Below are 17,787 nucleotides of genomic sequence, written 5' to 3'. Positions count from 1 at the left end.
TTCAGGGTTTTTATAACATCTCTACTCAGGGTCCCGTGACAAGAAGCATACAATTGGACACCGGCTACCATCTAGTTGAAAACATTCATTACAAATTCCTTTATAATTGGACATTAACAGATAACCAAGTAATAGTTTACTTTAACGGACTCCACCTTCTTCTTGGACCACGTTTTTCTTTGTTCTTGAGGAGACACCCGCAGCCATCTTGGGACTTATAACTTATAGTACTTATAAAAACATGCAAAGGTTTATAAAAGTCCATAAAAGCACTACACACAATATAAATTGCTCAGACATTCACTATTTTCTTCCCACACTAAAGACTGTTGTTATGTACAGTAAATTCCTGATTAAGTCACATCTTGAGCAAGTTTAAAAATTGTAAGCAGTTTAAAAAGCAGATTTAAAATATGTTAGGTGATCTGTTTCAATTTATAAGTGACTACAATACCTGTCAGACACATATATGTAAAAGTCTCCTTTCCTTCACAAGCTTTTTTCCAAAATGTATATGGTTGATGTAATCAATAGTCTTTTTTTTTTTTAAACCAGGATGTGTTTATTAAAATTCTAGCTGTGAGATGATTATTACTAAGAAAGAGAATACTGCTTGTTTGTCATCTTTAATTCAGTTTGAAAAAAAAAAACCATATATTTGGAGGAATAAGAACATAAATAGTAAGATTTAACATTATTACTCTAGGAAGTTTTTTGTGCTACACGTAAGTCCAGCCCTTTTTATCCTAAATCCCATAACTAGACTGACTATTTAGTGGTACTGAAGAAAAGCTACAGCATGCTTTTTGACAAGCATTAGTTATAATGCATACCCATAATTCTGAAAGCCAAAAAAGCAGATTTTTTTTCTTTACCTGGCCAATTAGGCCATCAAGTCCAACCATCAACCCAGCACAACCACTACATTCACCATTAAACCATGTCCTCAAATGCCATCATATCCACAGGTTTTTTTAATACTATCAGGGTCAGTGACTCCACCACTTCCCTGGGCACCCTGTTCCAATGTTTTATAACTCTTTTTCTGGAGCCATATTATCCTAATATCTAATCTAAACCTCCCCTGGCACAACTTGAGGCCATTTACTCTCGTCCTGTAACTTCTTACCTGGCAGACTAGACTGAAAGCCACCCAGCTACAAACTCCTTTCAGGTAATCGTGGAGGGCAATAAGGTACCCCCTGAGCCTCCTTTTCTCAGGCTAAACAGCCCCAGCTCCCTCAGCCAATCCTCCTAAGACTTGTGCTCATTTATATGTAAGCTCTTTATTCTTCACAGTGTATCCTGAACCTTCTTTTATAGCAACACACAAACTTGTTCAGAGCAAGCATGCTTTAGAAGAACATTTCCCTTTGGAAACATTCTACAGAGTCATATACAGAAAGTACAGTCAAAGAACTACTACTTTCTCTCTCTAGTGCAAAGTCTGTGAAAAATGGCAACTCCTCTGGAAAGTTGGTCTGGGGTCTTTAGTTGACCCTCACAAAAAATGTTGCAGCCTTCAGCCTTCAGAGACAAACAGTATCTCTACCCACAAAAACCTCTGATGTAAGAAACAAAAAGCTGCTTACTGAAGCCACAAATGAGAACCGCTTGTTTTCTTATTAAGAACTCCTTGCTCCTTGCACAGTGTTCCACTGATACCACTCACTGTCATAAGTAGATGACCTAAGAGAATATTTCCCTTCACCCAGATACAAACATATAACGCCTCAAACCATGAAATGATGGCAATAATGAAATAGTACTTACTGTAATCACAGCCTTGCTCAGACAGATAGAGCCTCTGCAGCCATATTCGGTTTCATCTTCAGACTTGTAATAACTGAGTGTGTTGCTTTTCAGAACTACCCATCGATCCTGCCACCCATGAATGTAGTTGGTCCACTGTAAAAAAAATTTCCAAAGGTCAGCTAATAAAAAGATAAGAAAAGGAAGTACAATGGATATTTCTGAGGCTTTTGAGCACCTTCATAAAAAAGCAACTTATTTTTACAAGTTCTTCCCAACTGAGAACTTTTTTCTACTCAGAGCTCCTAGAATTATTTTACAAACTCCTAAAGGCACAAAAACTCTGTTGTCCCAAACAGTTAATATAGCAACAGGTGTCTTGACTGCAACTGCATTGCTAAGGCCAGTTACAATAAAGACAATAAATACACTGATAACACAAATTAAGGAAAATGGGGGAGAGGAAAAATCAAACATTAACTACTAAAGAGAGTTTAGGTACCTGATTTAAAATTGGGAGTTAGGCCAAAAGACTTAAAGGGAACATGAAATAAATTATGTTATATAAAATGTCATATAAAGTTCTCTTCACAGAAATAAAACCTTGCCATTATCCCACAATACAGTAAATAACTGCTGTAGTGCCTAGAGGAATCAGGTTTTTATCAATTTAATATTGTCTGCAGATACTGCTTTAGGTTTTAATGCTAACCACTTTCACTAAGAAGATACTTGCTTATCAGCAGACATCCAGTCATGCTTTTGCTGTTCAGATTTTTCTAGGGACTTCACATTCACACATGGAATAAAACCAATTTTTCAGGAACAAATTCTGGATTAATTCTGGAGAAACCTAGTAAAAAGTGACTAAAAGTTTTGATTATTAGTCTTATCTTTGCAACATCTTTCCAACTGCATTTTGTAGAATCACATCACACAGAGAAAATCAGGACTACCCTATAATTCTGACATTACACTGATGCTTAGTCTTCAATCATGGTAAAAATATTATAAATTTGTAAAAAACATAAACAAAAGCATTGATGCAAGCATTACTTTGATTATGACAAATGTTCTTTGACAAAAAGCTCAGAGAAGAAAGTTCTTGTCAGCACTTAACTCTAGCCACTATTCATCATTTTGCAATACAAAAATGAGAGGGTGAGAAAAATCAACCAACCCTCTTATTTCCAGATTATACTACACTTCTTAGTTAACGCATATTCCATAACTACATGTTAACTCTAGTTACAGATGATGAGGTCTAAAGAAAAAAATTATAGCTCAGAAATTCCTAACAATTTTCAAATGTAGGCAGGACCTTGATTTGCTCTCCAAATATAAAGGCCTTTTTCATCTCTTAATACTTCTAATTGCTAAGTTCAGCATTACTTAAAGAAAGCCTCAGCTGTGTCAGTACATGAACCAGTAGCACAAGCTATGGAGGTAAATTATTTCCTGCCTTCCTCTTTTCCCATCTCTCATATTTTCCCAACTCCTTCTAAGAGGTGAAAGACAGAGCCCAAAGTTGTCTTGGGCAAAAAAGCAAGGGAAAACACCTTTTCTTCTTTGAAAAAGTTAATAGAAACAATATAGCAGTCAATCTTGCATCTGCTGTTGCAATTATAGCTTGCTGTTGCAATCCAAGTGTGCCATGAACAAAGAGACTCAAAGTGTACTTGGCTAAGCACAAGGTTTTGGCTGAGAAGTGACCACTGTTTCTCCAAGCATCTAGAAAAACTAGACGTTCAAGAAAGACTCTTCTACATTTAAGTTAGTTACTGAAGTATCCACCTTAAAATCGTTAGCAGGAAATAAAATGGAAAAAAAGCCTAGTGTCAAAACATTTCAAAACATCAGCAGGATGTACTTCTAACAAGTTTCTCTTACCAAATTACTCCACTTCCTTCAAAGCTTTTCTCTTTAGTGAAGAGCAAAACTACTGAAACACTAAGTACTTAGTGAACTACAGTTTACTTCTTTGATTTTAGAACTTAAGTATACTAAGTATAAGTACACTTAAGCTAAGAAAAATATATATTTCCTTAGTAGAAAGTTCAGTATGCTACCATTTCCTTTCAACTAGTTTGTCTCAATTATTACTGACATATCAACTAACAAAAGGTAACCTTATACCTCAAACATACTTATTGCAACAGGTTTCACCATACTTGACTATTCAGATTAAATTCCTCACAGAAAAGTCAGTATTTGCTACACTCAGCATGTTAATCTAAAAAAGTAAAAAGTTTGCACATACCTGAGCTACAGAATGTCTGAAGCCATGGCTTTACCTCCTATGCCAGAGAGAAACAGTACCTGGACTTTGTTTTTAATTTGCTAACATAAAAATCAATTAAATCCCACAGATTACATCCCTTCTAATGATGGAAGCATCTTAGCAAAGGAAAACTCTGCAATGAAAAAAAGCCCAACCAAAACAGCAAAACTACACCAATCAAAAAATCTCACATTGTAACTGCTGTAACAGCCGTCTCATCCTCCCTCTGCCATCCACTGTTAGATAAGAAGATCTTAGAAATGAAAGCAGAGATCCTTCTTTTCTTCTAACCATTCTTCTTATCTCTGGAAGGATGGAAGCATATCCATCCATATCCATTTTCAGGATGAAAGTAGTTCAGAGAGTCCCTCACAACAAGCAGAGTGCGACCTGTTTTCTCTGCATCCAAGGCCAGTGTAGGATCTCTGTATCCTGTAACCTGTGCCTCCTGCGTTGGCTTGTGCCCAGCCTTATCATGAAGGGCAGGAAAAAAGAATGCAAAACATAGGGCTTCAATTCTAAACAGATTTCAACATTATTCTGAATATACTCTCCGTAATTAAATAAAATATAAACGTGTTCAAACTTAGTAATTTAATATTCAACTTCGAAGTACTTCTAAAAATAAGATTTCCCGGTATCACCCGACACACTTGGATGCCACCTTATTTTCAGCGATAAAAGAGGAAAAAAAATTACGGCTATTTTTAAAAGAGGAAGCAAGCTGTAGGGCCATTTTCCTTTTCCGCTCCTCCCGTTATCTCCTGCTGCAGGAGCATTTCATTATTGCCCTGTTTTGATACTCGCACTGAAAGCCGTGCCCGCTCCCGGGGAGCCACCGCGGTGCCTGCGGGAGCTCCCGGGGTGCCGCGACACTCAGGCCGGGAGCCCGAGGTGCGGGGAGAAACCCTCCTGGCCCGGTTCCGCGGGGCTCCGCGGCGGTCAAGCGGCGGGTTGGGGGTCGGCCGGGGCCGCGGCGGTCCCCGGGGAAGGAAGGGCTGCCCCGGGCGCGGCGGGGCCGAGGGAGGGGGCGGGGGCGCCGGCGCGGCTCTGCCTGGCAGCGGCTTCGCCGTCAGGTGGCGGCTGCCCCGGCCGTGCCAGCGCCGCCCGCGGAGCCGCACGGCCCCCCCGCACGGCCCCTCGGCTGACAGCGAGGAGGGGAAAGGGGACGGGGGAGCGCCGGGCTGCGGGAAGGGAGTAGAGGGGGCTTACCTTGCTGAGCACCCCGCAGAGCTCAATGGGCAACCCGAGCTCGGTCTCGGGGTCCTCCTCGGAGCCGGAGGAATTCCAGCTCTGGTTGTCCGACATGGAGCCCGGAGCCGTAGCCACCGCCGAGCTGGGAAAGAGCCGGAGCGGCCCCCGCCCACAGCAGCCTCCTCCTCCTGCTCCTCCTGCTCCTCCTGCTGAAGGGACGGTAGCGCCGGGCTCTACCCGAGCGAGTGCCGCGGCCGAGCGCCGCCCGCCCCTGCCAGCGACCGGCCGGCGCCCAGGCTCGCAGCCGGGCTCCCCTCAGCGCAGCCCCGCAGACCCCGCCCGCGGCCACGGCCACAACACCGGGCACTCAGGGAAGGAGGGGCGAGCGCGCCCCCGCTCAGCGCGCCCCCGCCGCCGCCATTTTAGGGGAGGCGGGCGCTCCGAGACACCACTCACCGGCCCCGCCCCGCCGACAGCCCCGCGCGGCGCCCCACGGGAACTGTAGTCCAGCCCAGAGGGGCCGTCAGCGCGGGCGCTGCTGCCAGGCTTTGTGCCGCGGGGCATGCTGGGAGGTGTCGTCTCAGACCCGCCGGCAAGCTGCCACCATCTTGATTTCGTCGTTCCCGTGACGGTGTCGGCGGGTCTCGCCTTAGCGCCCCCGGTGAGGGGAACTCCGCTCCCGAGGGCGGCGGTGCTGTTCGGGGCGATGTTTGCTTTGTTTCTTGCTTTATCCTTTGCTTTATCTTTAGCGAGGCGAAGCGTCTCTCCGGCTGTGCTTGCTTTCTCGGGTGAGGAGATATAGCCCCGTCTTCCTCGCCTCGTATTGGCGGGATTCGGGGAGGTGAGGGGGTGTGAGCTTCAAACTTTTCCCTAATCAAAGATGGGTGGAGGAGGCGGGAAGGAGCGGGAAGTGCTGCCGGTGAAACGTTGGCGGGAGGGCGGGTGCGTACCAGTTCTGCTTCCCCGGTGATGCCCCAGGGCCTGGGAGGGGCAGAGCTGAGGCTCTGATGTGTCGGCGTTCGCACTGGAGGCGAGGTACTGCGGGTGTCTTGGCATCCATTTATCAAACTGCTTTCGTTTTGAGGGAACAAAACGGTGATTTCTTTCTTCAGAATTAAGACTGACACACCTGTGTTCGTCCATATTTATGGATAGAGGAATATTTGCAGAGAGGGAAAAAAAAAAAACAACCGCACGATTGAACCTGTCACTTCAAGATTTATGGGCAGGTGTATGGTTTGTGAAGGACTTACGGTTCGTACTAACTCATCGCCTTTCTCGTGATTTCTTAGGCGAGGGGAAAAGTGTGTTAAATAGCTTGGTTGAGGAAATTTCAGTTTGGAATTTATGCTTCTGGTTGTATTGCAAGAGCAGCGCTGTAGTATTCTTTTCTCTGTCTTCATCCTTATGACAAGTCCCTGTGTATTTTTCTTATCTTAGGTGGTTTGAAAGTTTGTGTGAGGGTTTAATATTTTTTGAAAGAGCATTAATACAGCTATTTATACACATTCTCAATATGTAGAGGCTAAAAGATAAATAATATTCATGCCTGTGTTAAGTGTCAAGTATAAAGATATTTACAATAAATGCAGCACTGAGTGATTCATAAAGAAGCATCATTGTCCTAAACAATTAGAAATAAAGGACAATCACAGACATCTTAATGTTTGTCTAATCACTGCAATGCACAGAAAAAAGGTTTTACAGGAGTGCTACTTTAGACAATTTTCTAAAACATAAATCACTGTCGAAAATCTATGTTCTTTGATTAACCATCTGTTTGGAAAGAAACCAAGCCTGTTTTTTTCTTCTTAGTGTCAGTTGCAATGTGCTGTATTTGTCAAGCAAGCAGAGTGGCCGAGTTTTTTACATGTTGGTATGTATGAGAATAATTTATAGTTTATCCCTGCATACATAGTTGAAATTAACTGGTATCACCTGTAAAGCCAGTTGCGTTAGCCCATTAAACTCTGAATGAGCTTCTTTATCCTGATCCAGAGCAGGAGGAGAAGAGACATGTCTGAGCAAGTCCTTTTAGCAGTGAAAGTGATGTGTACATAGCCATTCCCTGTTATGCTTTCGATCCGGGGCTATTCACTTAGTTACAGAAGTAGCTTGCCTTTTTTTTTCTTTTATTCCCCCTCTAAGGCATTGATTGACTCAATCAGGTATTACAAAATAAAAATGCCTAGGGAGATATTTTTTCAGGCTGTTCAACAAACATATTCATCCTTTATAGAGAGAATATTTGTTTTGATTATTAACTCTGGCTAACATTTTATGACTAAACTTTAAATGAAAAAATACTGGATGCTAAAAGATATGCCTTTTCAACTTTTCACATAATGCACTGTTTGTGCTAGCTAGTAGGTTTTTTTTGCATCTGCCACATGCTCCTAATATGTCTTATTTTTTCCCACAGTGTCACCAGCTTATGTTCTTCCAAAAGCCGTACTGGGATTGTGAATACCTTGTGTAAATCACCTCTTTTGTCTAACGTTCCAACCATGTTTTAAAAATATAACAGACTGTCTGCTATTCTCACTGAGATCGAGCCATATCTGTATTAGCAAGCATGTGGTGCAACAGGCATAGATTTGTAAAGGAAAGATTTAATGCGGAGGGCTGGAAGTTCTTATAAATGCTTTGAGAGGTGTTTCTTTGGACTACAGTAGTCTGATGCCATGAAGGGCAGATATGCTAACAATTGTCATGTGGCACGTGTACTCTGGAAGCACAGTCTTCCAGTTAAGTATAATTTGAAAGGAATCTGGTTTGCCTCCTCCAAGACCAATATGGGATGTAAAACAAAGCATGGGAAATGGAGAAGATCAAACTGATGTGCTGATGCACTCACTCTCCTCTATACCCTTCTATACCTCTTCTACATTATTTTTTGCTTCATTGCTGTGTGTATTCTTTCACTGCAAATCACCCCATCTGTACCTCTTTTAGTGTCTTGAGATGCCAAGAAGTTTACAAATTATTGTTTTAAGTGGAAATAATCATCACCTTTGTTAGAATAGCAGAACAGAGAGTGGTGTTCTATATCGCTGACACATTACTTGTAATATAAAATGGCGAGAATGAGTTTTACTTCTAGGGATGTCAGTCATAATAAGCACTGTAAAGTGAGTAACTTTGTAAATATCTTTTTTTTTTCTTCGTCCTTTTTGTATATCTTTTTTCCACTATTATACCTTCTGGTTAGGGTTGTTCATTGTAAGTTTTTTAAAGTCACCACTAGTATATGAACACCTGGTATGTTCATGAACATGGTCATGTTTGTTCTGAAATTTGAGACTTTTTTATTCTTAAGGGAATCCTTTAAGAAGCTTTGTTATGCCACAGCATATTGCCTAATAGTATGAGCTCAGAATCATTAATGATTAATTTTTTCTAAAGCAATTGTGGTCTTTGTGAATCACTGAATTAATGTTTTTCTTTTTAAAAAAAATGAAAATAAATAATGTGTGGACATGTTGGCACTATCTGTAGAACCCATGTTGCAGGTAACTACATTGCCTATGATGTAGTTTTTACTGATGAATGTTATTTTTAAGTGCTTCATTATTTTCTTTATGGATTACACTGGTAAAACATTTGTTTTCAGTAATCAGGAAGTGCTGGGAAAACTTAGTTAGAAACTTGAGATAAGTCTTTCAGTTAAAAAGGTTTTGTAAAATGCTGAACAGAGACAGAAGAAGATACCGTCGTTCTTTGCTTTTCAAATAAACTTTGACGTTTTAAAGACGTGAGGGTTTTTTGGCAGAGAAACTGAAAGTAGAATTTAAAAAAGAACTGCACTTCATCCTGCCTGCAGAAAATTGATAGTGGATGAGTATTCCACTTGTTTTACTCTTCACATAAATGAAGAATTATTCAAACAATTTGATGAATGGAATAAAATACATATTTTGGCATTTAATTCTGGGCATTGTCAGAAGCAGTCTACTATCTATTTACTTTCAATGTGAGTTATTTACTTTTTAAAAGGATGGATTTGACTAATTTGCTGTATCTTAAAGTCGGCAAGTATAGAAAAGGCATAAATCTAGGGCCTTGTTTTGTTCAGGGCTAAGTCTAGGTGCTTGTTTGGGGTCTTTGTTTTTGCAAAATGCTGCATCTGCTGCTACTTGAAAAGTAGTTCCATTTTCACTTCCACAAATTATGTTCCATTTTTCTGTTCCATATTAATTTATTATGTACCTTGGCTGATTATAGTTGTAAAAACTTTTTCTTATCTTTATCTGAAGATTCTGTTTTCTGAAAGCCCAGATTTTATTATATATTGAGAGAGATTAGTGAAACAACAGCAGTGTTGAATGCACTAGTAGGGAACCTAGGTTGTTAACACAGTGTATATTAAATGCTGACAATACTCTTGTGGAGTTCCTTTTTCCAGTTCTTTTCTGTAAATCACTACAGGATTAAAGTTGATGGGAGACTTTTCTCGGGGCTATTCAGAAACCAGGGCTCTTATAAATATCAACCCCTCTGTGGCTGCAAGGAATTGAGTGTGTAGTTCAGAAGGACAGTCTGATGTACACGTCTTTGTTGGTGTTTTACTTTGCTGAGGAGAGACTTTAGAGCAACTGATACTTATACCATTATCAGAGGAACATGTTTTTACAAGGAAACGAGAGTTAAACCGTTTGCTAAAGTTGACCAAGCCAGAGTGTTTCCATGCCAAATGAGTACTCAGAATACAGGTGCATTTCTTTTTGGAAAGTATGCAATATGCATACTTTATGTACATATGTATTCTCTCAGGCACATGATGTAATTCCTGGGGTTGTCCTATGGAGGCCTAGGAGGTGGACTTTGATGATTCCTGTGGATCCCTTTCAACTCAGGATATTCTATGATTAATATAATGTTACTGTTTTGGGATGAAATCCTTATCCAAGTAATGAATAAATCAAGCACTATGAAATAAAATACTCTATGGAGTTTGTAGTGTAACCTGCTAAATATCAGAAATGTTAAAAATATTCTAGTGGGGTTAAATTTTCCTAGTTTGTTGAATTTATGTTTATTATTGTCTTAGAAATTAAAGAAATAAAACAGTTCGTGTGAAACCTGTTGTTCAAAGGCCCTGACTATTAGGACATGATTTTCTTTACCAAAGTGGGTTAGGTGGGTTTTTTATTCTTCAGTGAGAGTGCCCCTGGTGGTGCAGTGGCTAAACCACAGCGTTGTCAACGTTGAGATCTGGGTTCGATTCCCGGTTAGGACACTCCCCGGGCAGATGGAGCTCGTTAGCCCATAAGGCAATCCATCTACGTCCTGAGGACCTCGCTGCCACCGTCCAAGCATGCTTGGCCCCGGCAGATGAACCTCAGGATTAAAGGGTGGGCTCAGTTCCGTGCACACTGTGTCTCACCTAAAAAATCCAATGCGCAGGCTGGAAGGTGGAAAGACCTTCCCCGGTTCTTCGTTCGCGAAGAGACTGGCCATACATTCTTCAGTGATGCATGTGTTGCATGCACAGACTGGATGAAGATACTTCTGTGCAGCAAGTGGCATAAGAAGTGGAGCTTCATGGCCAATCTAAATTAGCAATTGGAGTAAACCCAAGTATTTTCCTATAAGAATGTTGATTAGATGAGTTCTGGTCTTATTGGGAAGGTCTCATGTAGTCTGTCATGCATTATAGCGTTGTTTTGGTAGCACCCAGAGGTTTTGTTTTGAGGTGATTTCCAGCTACGATCATTTCCAGTACAAAGGAGACATTTGGAAGCTTGGGAATGAGAGTTACTCTTGAACCTGTCTCCTCGACTTGTGTGTTCTGCATTTCTCTCTTCAGTTCTTTATTCTTCAAGTACTGTTCAATGCTTGGCAAAAATTAATGAAGCAGATAAATTATTTAATGCTTACTTGTGAAATGGGGTCTTTGGTACAAGTGAATTTCATTTCTGTCTCAGAATGGATAAAGTCCTAACTTTGTTAATTTTTTATTGTGCTTTCAGTGCTTTTACAGAACTCCTATTAACACCTTGACTTTGTCATTGAAATTATGGGTAATCTTGATTTTCTTCTGAAGTAGCCTATGTAATTATAGGATTCTGGAAGGTATTCCTTTAGTAATTCTCTACATTTGTACATGAAGTACAAATACAAGCCATTTCCTTCATGCTGGTTCAGTCAACTGTTCAAAAATATGCTCAATTTGAATAAAGGTAGAGGCACATGAAATTAAATTGTTGCTCTGACTTTATTGCTGTTTCAGTCTCTTAATACTTTCAAATCCTATGTAGCCTTGTCTGGCTACTACAGTTAAGTTCTATGCCTGCTTCTAGAACAGCTTGGCTGGGATTTTATTGGTGATCTTTTTCCACTTGTAAGCATCCCAAGTTACTAATAAATGTTTCCACTCAGTAGTGGTGTTCTGTGATTCCTCTCCACATTTTTTTCCCTTGTTTTACATTAATGCTGGTGCTCACTGCCAAAATCTTTCTCTGTACCCTCCTGTAGGAATTGGAAAGTTATCTTATCAACTTAACATCTGATTTTTCCTGTTTCCTCTCATTCCTAAATCACAGGAGTAATAGGATTGTACTTTACTGTAGACTGCCTTCATGAACTTTTCTAGTTTCACATCTACTTACTCAGTGTGATGCTTAAAGAGATGTAATGTGTTCTATTGGAGGAAACAGCTCAGTCTTGCAACAACTTCTTGAAGGACAGCATGCCAAAAATTTGTCACTCTGCCTAGATTGAGTTAGTGTTCCAGACTTTAAACCTTTACCCACTTTTTCCAAGTTGTTTTAGGGAAACAAATTTATAACATTGTGTCGTCACAAACTAAACGTTTTCTCTAGCTTAATTGAAATAGTAACTACTTGTCCTCACCAGTGTCCACACTGACATTTTATTCACATTTTGCATAGTTTCAAATTGTGCCACTTCTGTGTTACCAAATTGGAAAGGCTCTGGTCACAGGGAGCAGCTTGAAGAGGAAGTTGAGGAGTCAGCATCCTTTCTGCATGACAGGAAAACTGAAGTGGATTATGAGTCAGTGACTTGGGATAGAAAGAAATTACTTCTATATGCTTTTCCAGTAATAAATACATTTTAAGTACATTATACCATTATCACACTTGGAATTTTTTATCAGGGCTTGTTGCAGTATCGCAAGGAGAAATGGTTTTAAACTGAGGAGGATTGATTTAGATTAGATACAAGAAAAGTGGGGTTTTTACAGTGAGGGTGGCGAAACACCCTGGAACAGGTTGTCCAGAGAGGTGGTGGATGCCCTGCGCTTGGAAACATTCAGTGTCAGGTTGGACGGGGCTCTGAGCACTTTAAGTGCTTGAATGTGGTTGAAGTGATGTGGTTGAAGATGTCCCTGCGTGTTGCAGGGGGTTGGACTTCTAAAAGATCCCTTCCAACTTAACTGTTCTGTGATTCTGCTTGTTTGAATCTGGCTAAAACAAGATCACAGGTTCATGCAATAGAAGATGGAATTTGTTTTCTTAAATTTTTTTGAGTTTAGTTTAATAACTAGACAATTTTCCATATAATTAAAGCCTATTGATGGATTCAGCTATTTACTTTCATAAAGAACAAGGGAAGGTGTCAGAAGTTCACATGTCGGAAGCACTTGCATGTATGAGAAATTGCTGATGGAAGTAATAGAGTAGTAAAGGCTTGGTAGGTTCTACCAGTTGGATACCGTGACTCTACACATTAATGGAAAAAAACGAATGTATGACTTTTACCCTGAATTAAACAATAGGGTTTCATTCAAAACTTTTAACTTAAGCCATCTGTTTCTAAAAGATGAACTTTAACACAAACAAGAGTTTTGAATTTGAGCTAAAAATGACTAGGAAAGATTCTATGGCTTTTCTCAAGCATGAATGAGGACTAAATGAGCAGTAGTCTTCTGTAATTTAAAAATAATTCAGCTTCTTTTAAGATAATAATCTAGTGAATAGTATTTTGTGCTTAAAACAGTGTTGTTTTATCTGATAGGCATAAATGTCATGTGCGTACACAAAGTGTACTAAGTCTTGCTCCTTTGTTTCTGTTAGGAAGCTTTTCAAAGACTAGATTTATAAGTTAATAAAAGAATAGAGGCTTCAAGTGTTCTCCAAACACTCTTGGAGTGGCTTTACGGTGCTGAGTGTGGCAGGTCTCATGTGACCACTTTGCAGGAGTACAGGTCTTCATATTTGTGATAAGTGTGTTGTCTTCTGAAAGAAGTATAAAATGCTTATTGAATAAATTAAGCAAACAAATTCCAAAATTTATTTCTTGTCATTGTTCAGTTGGAACATAAATATTTGATGTAAATTCTTTTTTTTCTTTTCCAGATATTAAGTCTTAAAACAGGTACTCGTTTTCAAGAAATACAATGGGTGATATGAAAAAAGTTGCTAACAGCTCATGCAATGATGGATTTCTACTTAGAATGGGCCTTAATGATAACAAAGCTGGAATGCAAGGTTTGGATAAAGAGAAAATCAATAAAATCATCATGGAAGCTACAAAGGTTGGTTTGATTACGTTTTTTGTATACTTTATCTGTGGTCCAGTATCATAAGGCCTTCTTCCTTCACCAGATTTTATCCCTCACATGTGTATATAGAGGGCATCTTCTTAGGAGAAGGGCATGTGTTGGGAAGAAGGGGAGGGACTGTGGCTTAGTGTTGCATAGGGTATTGTTGGATTCTCCTATAGGGAAATGGAGGAATACAGTTGAGTACGTCCTCAAGTGCTCCTTTTTTCCAAAGTACCTAAATGTCGCAGCATTTTCCAGAGGTAATTGTGAAGGTTGCAGCTTCCTTAGGCCTCTTGTTTTGCCTTTTTCTATTCTTTCTGTCCACCCCATCATTAGTTAGCCAAGCAGATTTAGTTCTATTGGTCACCTTCCTGTAACTGATGAATTTGATGTAATTAGGTTTTCCTAGTACTTTCAGCAGAATTTCTTGGTGTTTATTGCCTGTCTTCTTGACTGTCTTCTCAGTATTCCAGAGAGGTGGCTAGTAGTGTGCAACTTTGTACCTAAGATCCAGAGGACCCTGCAAATTTACAAAGCATTTAAATATTAGTCCTCTTAGTTTTTCTTCAAGAGTTCTCATGGGACAATATAGGGAGATAACACTTCATTTGCTCAATTCTGGGTTTTCTTCTACTTGATCAAGTGTGTATTTCGTTGGGTGTCACTATGGCCCTGAAGTAAGTGTTTGATGTTTTGCTCATGAATTGTGTGTTGACTACTACTGCTCTGTGGCAGACTGCAGGGACGGGGCAAGAGGGAAACTAAACATGCTGAAACAGCTCTTATTTTGCAAACTTTTTTTTGGTATGTATCTGCAATTCCATGTTGATCATACTTTATATGCTATCAAGCTCCATTTTGATTAGATGTTTCTTCTACTTATTCTCTTTGCTCTTTCTTGAAAACAGTGCTTTATCGGACGTATCCCAAATAATGATATTTGCATAAATTATTTCAATAGCGAAGTTACTGTTTCAATTCCCCGTATGAAATAGAATAAACTGTAAAACAGGCTTTTAAAACTGACTTACAGGCATGTATCTATTAGAATATATTTCTGTCCAAACAAAGCAAGAGAGCATGAATACCAGATACACCTCAAGAAATCTGAACAGAAGCATTGATTCTTTTTATTAAGCTTTTCTATAATCTTCAAAATTACCCCTACAAGCACTACCCACAGCTGTATTAGAGCAAGATTTTATGGCATTTCAACTGTGAAATACCACAAGAGAAGTAAAAAAAGCCCTAAGCTTAATAACAATCTTAAGTATTGGTTGCTTCCCACAATCTGCATTTTGGTACTTATTTATTTCAATGAGTCTCAACAAGTCCTATTTGATTGCAGAGGGAGAAAAGACAAAAAGCATGTCTGATATTAAAAGAAAACACACCCTAAGTTCTTCTAACCAGAGATTTCTTCTAAGCAATGAGACATGACACATTACAGACCTGCCATTAATCTTTTTTATCATTATTATAAAAGTCGGTATTTTTGCTTTTTATATAAATGCCTGGTTCTTACTTGACTGTGGCTGAATTCATGGTATTACTGACAGTTTGGTAGTCAGACACTTAAAGATAAAATTTGTCCTCTTTTGCAGATTTTACCAAATAGTTCAAGAAAAGACATTACCTCTTCGTGCAAATGTTATTTCTCTTGTAGGCTAAGCAGGTGTTGCAAGAAAAATATTTTTCCTGGTTTTGAATTTTCCTCTTTTCTATTTTGTTCTATGCCCTCTTTTCTTTGTTATGAGTGAGAAGGAAAGACACATTATACATTCTGAACATGATTGTTGTCTTTTTATGTTTTCGTTACATCTCCTTTTATTTGTGCCTTTTGAATGAGCAATTACATACTTGAGAGCAACAGGGATTTTTTATACCCATTTGGTTTGGATCGTCCTCTTCCAAATAGCTTTTAATTCTGCAATGTCTTTCAAGATTAAAAGGTCAACAGAATATTCTGTGTAACAAGTGGATTTGACTTACACAATGTCATTTTGTATTTCCATATATATTAAATTATATGGAAATATGGCAAAATGTTTAAGTAAATTTTTATTAGAGTTTCATACTCCATACCTTAGAGGTATTGCAAAGAATAGTTTGACTTCTATGCACTCTTTTGGAATTTTTATTGTCAAGTATTAGAATGGATAAACATACAAAGTTCTCTAAATATGTCCCTTATACTCATTTAAGTATAGGGGCTTTGAGAAGGGGAAATATATTTGTGTCATTTGAAGCTTGAGATACAAAGGGGCAGTGATCTCTTTTTTGTATCATTTATATGAAAATCCAAAGAATGCATTAGAAACCATTACTGTGTTTTATGTTTTCTGTATTTAAAGATCAGATGTGGTTGCTTAAAGGAGAAGACAAATAAAAACCTTAGTGTTTTTGTGATTTTCCTACAGGGTTCTAGATTTTATGAAAATGAACTTAAAAAGGATCAACAAGTTAACCAACGAATTGAAAAAATGATGCAGCTAAAAGAGAAAATTACAACAGAACAGCTCTTCAAAGCACAGCTACAGGTAATAATCTTGTAGAGGCTTTTCTGAGTAAATATCAAATCGTAAACATTTTGATGTGTTCTAGTTTATTGCATTAAGTTCTGGTGGCAGGCACGATGTTAGCTACTGTTTTGATGTTAGACATTCAAGTAAAAGTGCACAATATTTTGATAATGTCATCTTAATAAAAACTTGCTTGAGGAATAGATTGCAAAATCCCTCCAAAATGTTCTCTTAAATGAGTAACATGAAGCAAAGTAATTCCTGTTCTTCTGTCTGATCAGCTTAAAGTAATTTATGTAAAGATTTATTAAATACTTTGTTAATAAGAATCATATCAGTCTTGAGTTTTAGAAAATATGTATATTTGTGTTCAGTGGCCTCGGGTGGAATGAGGGAGATCACAGTTGTCAGTTTAGAATACAAAATTACTGACTTTACCTTGCAGAGTTTTCTATGTTGTACACCACATTCTGTGAATTCTTAATTCTTGCGTTACTCCAGAAAAGTAGTATTATTTTTTGGTTAGTAGATTAGGAGCTGAAGCACATGAAGATTAGACACATCCGTTAATTTTCAATGCCACTGTGAGGACTACAGGTTGAGCTTTTTATGGTGTATAACCTTTTTTGTTCTTTTCAGATTTGCAAATTGCTTCTGTACCTTAGATACCAATGTCTCAAATTTGTGCTCAGAAAAGTTTGCAATTCTGAGTACCTCAGAAAAGTTTGTTGTAAGTCTATGTGCCACAAGGGTTTTTAGTAAACCTTTAACATAGATCAGTTAATGACTCTGCTTGTACAATTGTTATTTTTAGTTAACTGAGAGAGGTTTTAAGTCACTTAATTACGGAAGAAAATACTTCCATTTCCATCCTACCTTCACCACAGAACTATTTATCTTAAAGAGAATAGCCTTTCTTATAAAATAAATTACATGAATAACACAAATCCTATATATAATATTAATGTATAGTTATGTAATGAAAGAATATGTAGTGCACGTAGTGCAAACCAATGGATTTGTGTTGCTTTGTCTACTTTCCTGTTGACTTTTTCTGAACTTGGTTCTTTGATCTTTTAATATAATGTTATATTCTTTTAATGCTTCTTATGAAAACTGGTTTCAATAGGAAAAAAAAAAAAGAAACCTAAAGAGAGAAATTCTCTCATGTGGGTCTTATTGGGACCCAAGTTTGAAACTCTGTGTTTGATATCTTTATGCTGCTTGCTGAAATAGCAGTCATCTTTATTTCCAGTGGAGAAACTGTTGGGTCAGCTGTCATGCTTCATGCGAACTATCATTAGAGGGTATGGCATGCACGCTTCTTCGCTGCCTAATTTTAGATCTTTGCTGCTACTAAAACATCTTGAAATCTTGGATTTTGCTGTCTTTCTCGCCAGTAGAATGTGTGTATACCAAGGAATTTGTGAGGGTGTTCCTCAAATGTTGAAATTTAGGAATAGTTAATAATATTTTAAGAAGTATCCAGCTGCTACCAGATTTGGAAACTGCCATACTGTTGTTTGCTA

General features: G+C 38.7%; 2 protein-coding genes across 9 annotated transcripts in view; one reads left to right on the top strand and one right to left on the bottom strand.

Moving 5' to 3' along the window:
- COL4A3BP (collagen type IV alpha 3 binding protein) overlaps positions 1-5,512 on the bottom strand; it is a 72,869-nt gene extending 67,357 nt beyond the window's left edge. The window contains exons 1-2 of one of the 2 annotated variants that reach the window (XM_027883056.1): positions 5,246-5,512; positions 1,774-1,908 (exon numbers count right to left, since the gene is read on the bottom strand). In XM_027883056.1, coding sequence (XP_027738857.1) covers positions 1,774-1,908; positions 5,246-5,341 — 231 coding nt within the window. In that variant the 5' untranslated portion in view covers positions 5,342-5,512. The remainder of the gene's footprint in view (positions 1-1,773; positions 1,909-5,245) is intronic. The other variant, XM_027883064.1, reaches the window with a different exon arrangement.
- Positions 5,513-5,808: 296 nt separating this feature from the next.
- POLK (DNA polymerase kappa) overlaps positions 5,809-17,787 on the top strand; it is a 31,181-nt gene continuing 19,202 nt past the window's right edge. For 3 of the 7 annotated variants that reach the window (XM_027883031.1, XM_027883042.1, XM_027882985.1), the window contains exons 1-3: positions 5,862-6,068; positions 13,549-13,727; positions 16,157-16,276. In XM_027883031.1, the coding sequence (XP_027738832.1) occupies positions 13,590-13,727; positions 16,157-16,276 (258 nt within the window). In that variant the 5' untranslated portion in view covers positions 5,862-6,068; positions 13,549-13,589. Of the gene's footprint in view, positions 6,069-6,191; positions 6,482-13,548; positions 13,728-16,156; positions 16,277-17,787 lie in introns of those variants that run through there. The other 4 variants (XM_027883004.1, XM_027883022.1, XM_027882995.1 and 1 more) reach the window with 4 other exon arrangements.

The sequence above is a fragment of the Empidonax traillii genome, unplaced genomic scaffold (assembly GCF_003031625.1).
Source record: "Empidonax traillii isolate 1590-97213 ecotype Southwest subspecies unplaced genomic scaffold, ASM303162v1 scaffold8:size5222938, whole genome shotgun sequence".
In the NCBI taxonomy this organism is placed as follows: Eukaryota; Metazoa; Chordata; class Aves; order Passeriformes; family Tyrannidae; genus Empidonax; species Empidonax traillii.
Note: the sequence above shows the minus strand (reverse complement) of the source record. Positions and strands in the feature narration are given on the sequence as shown.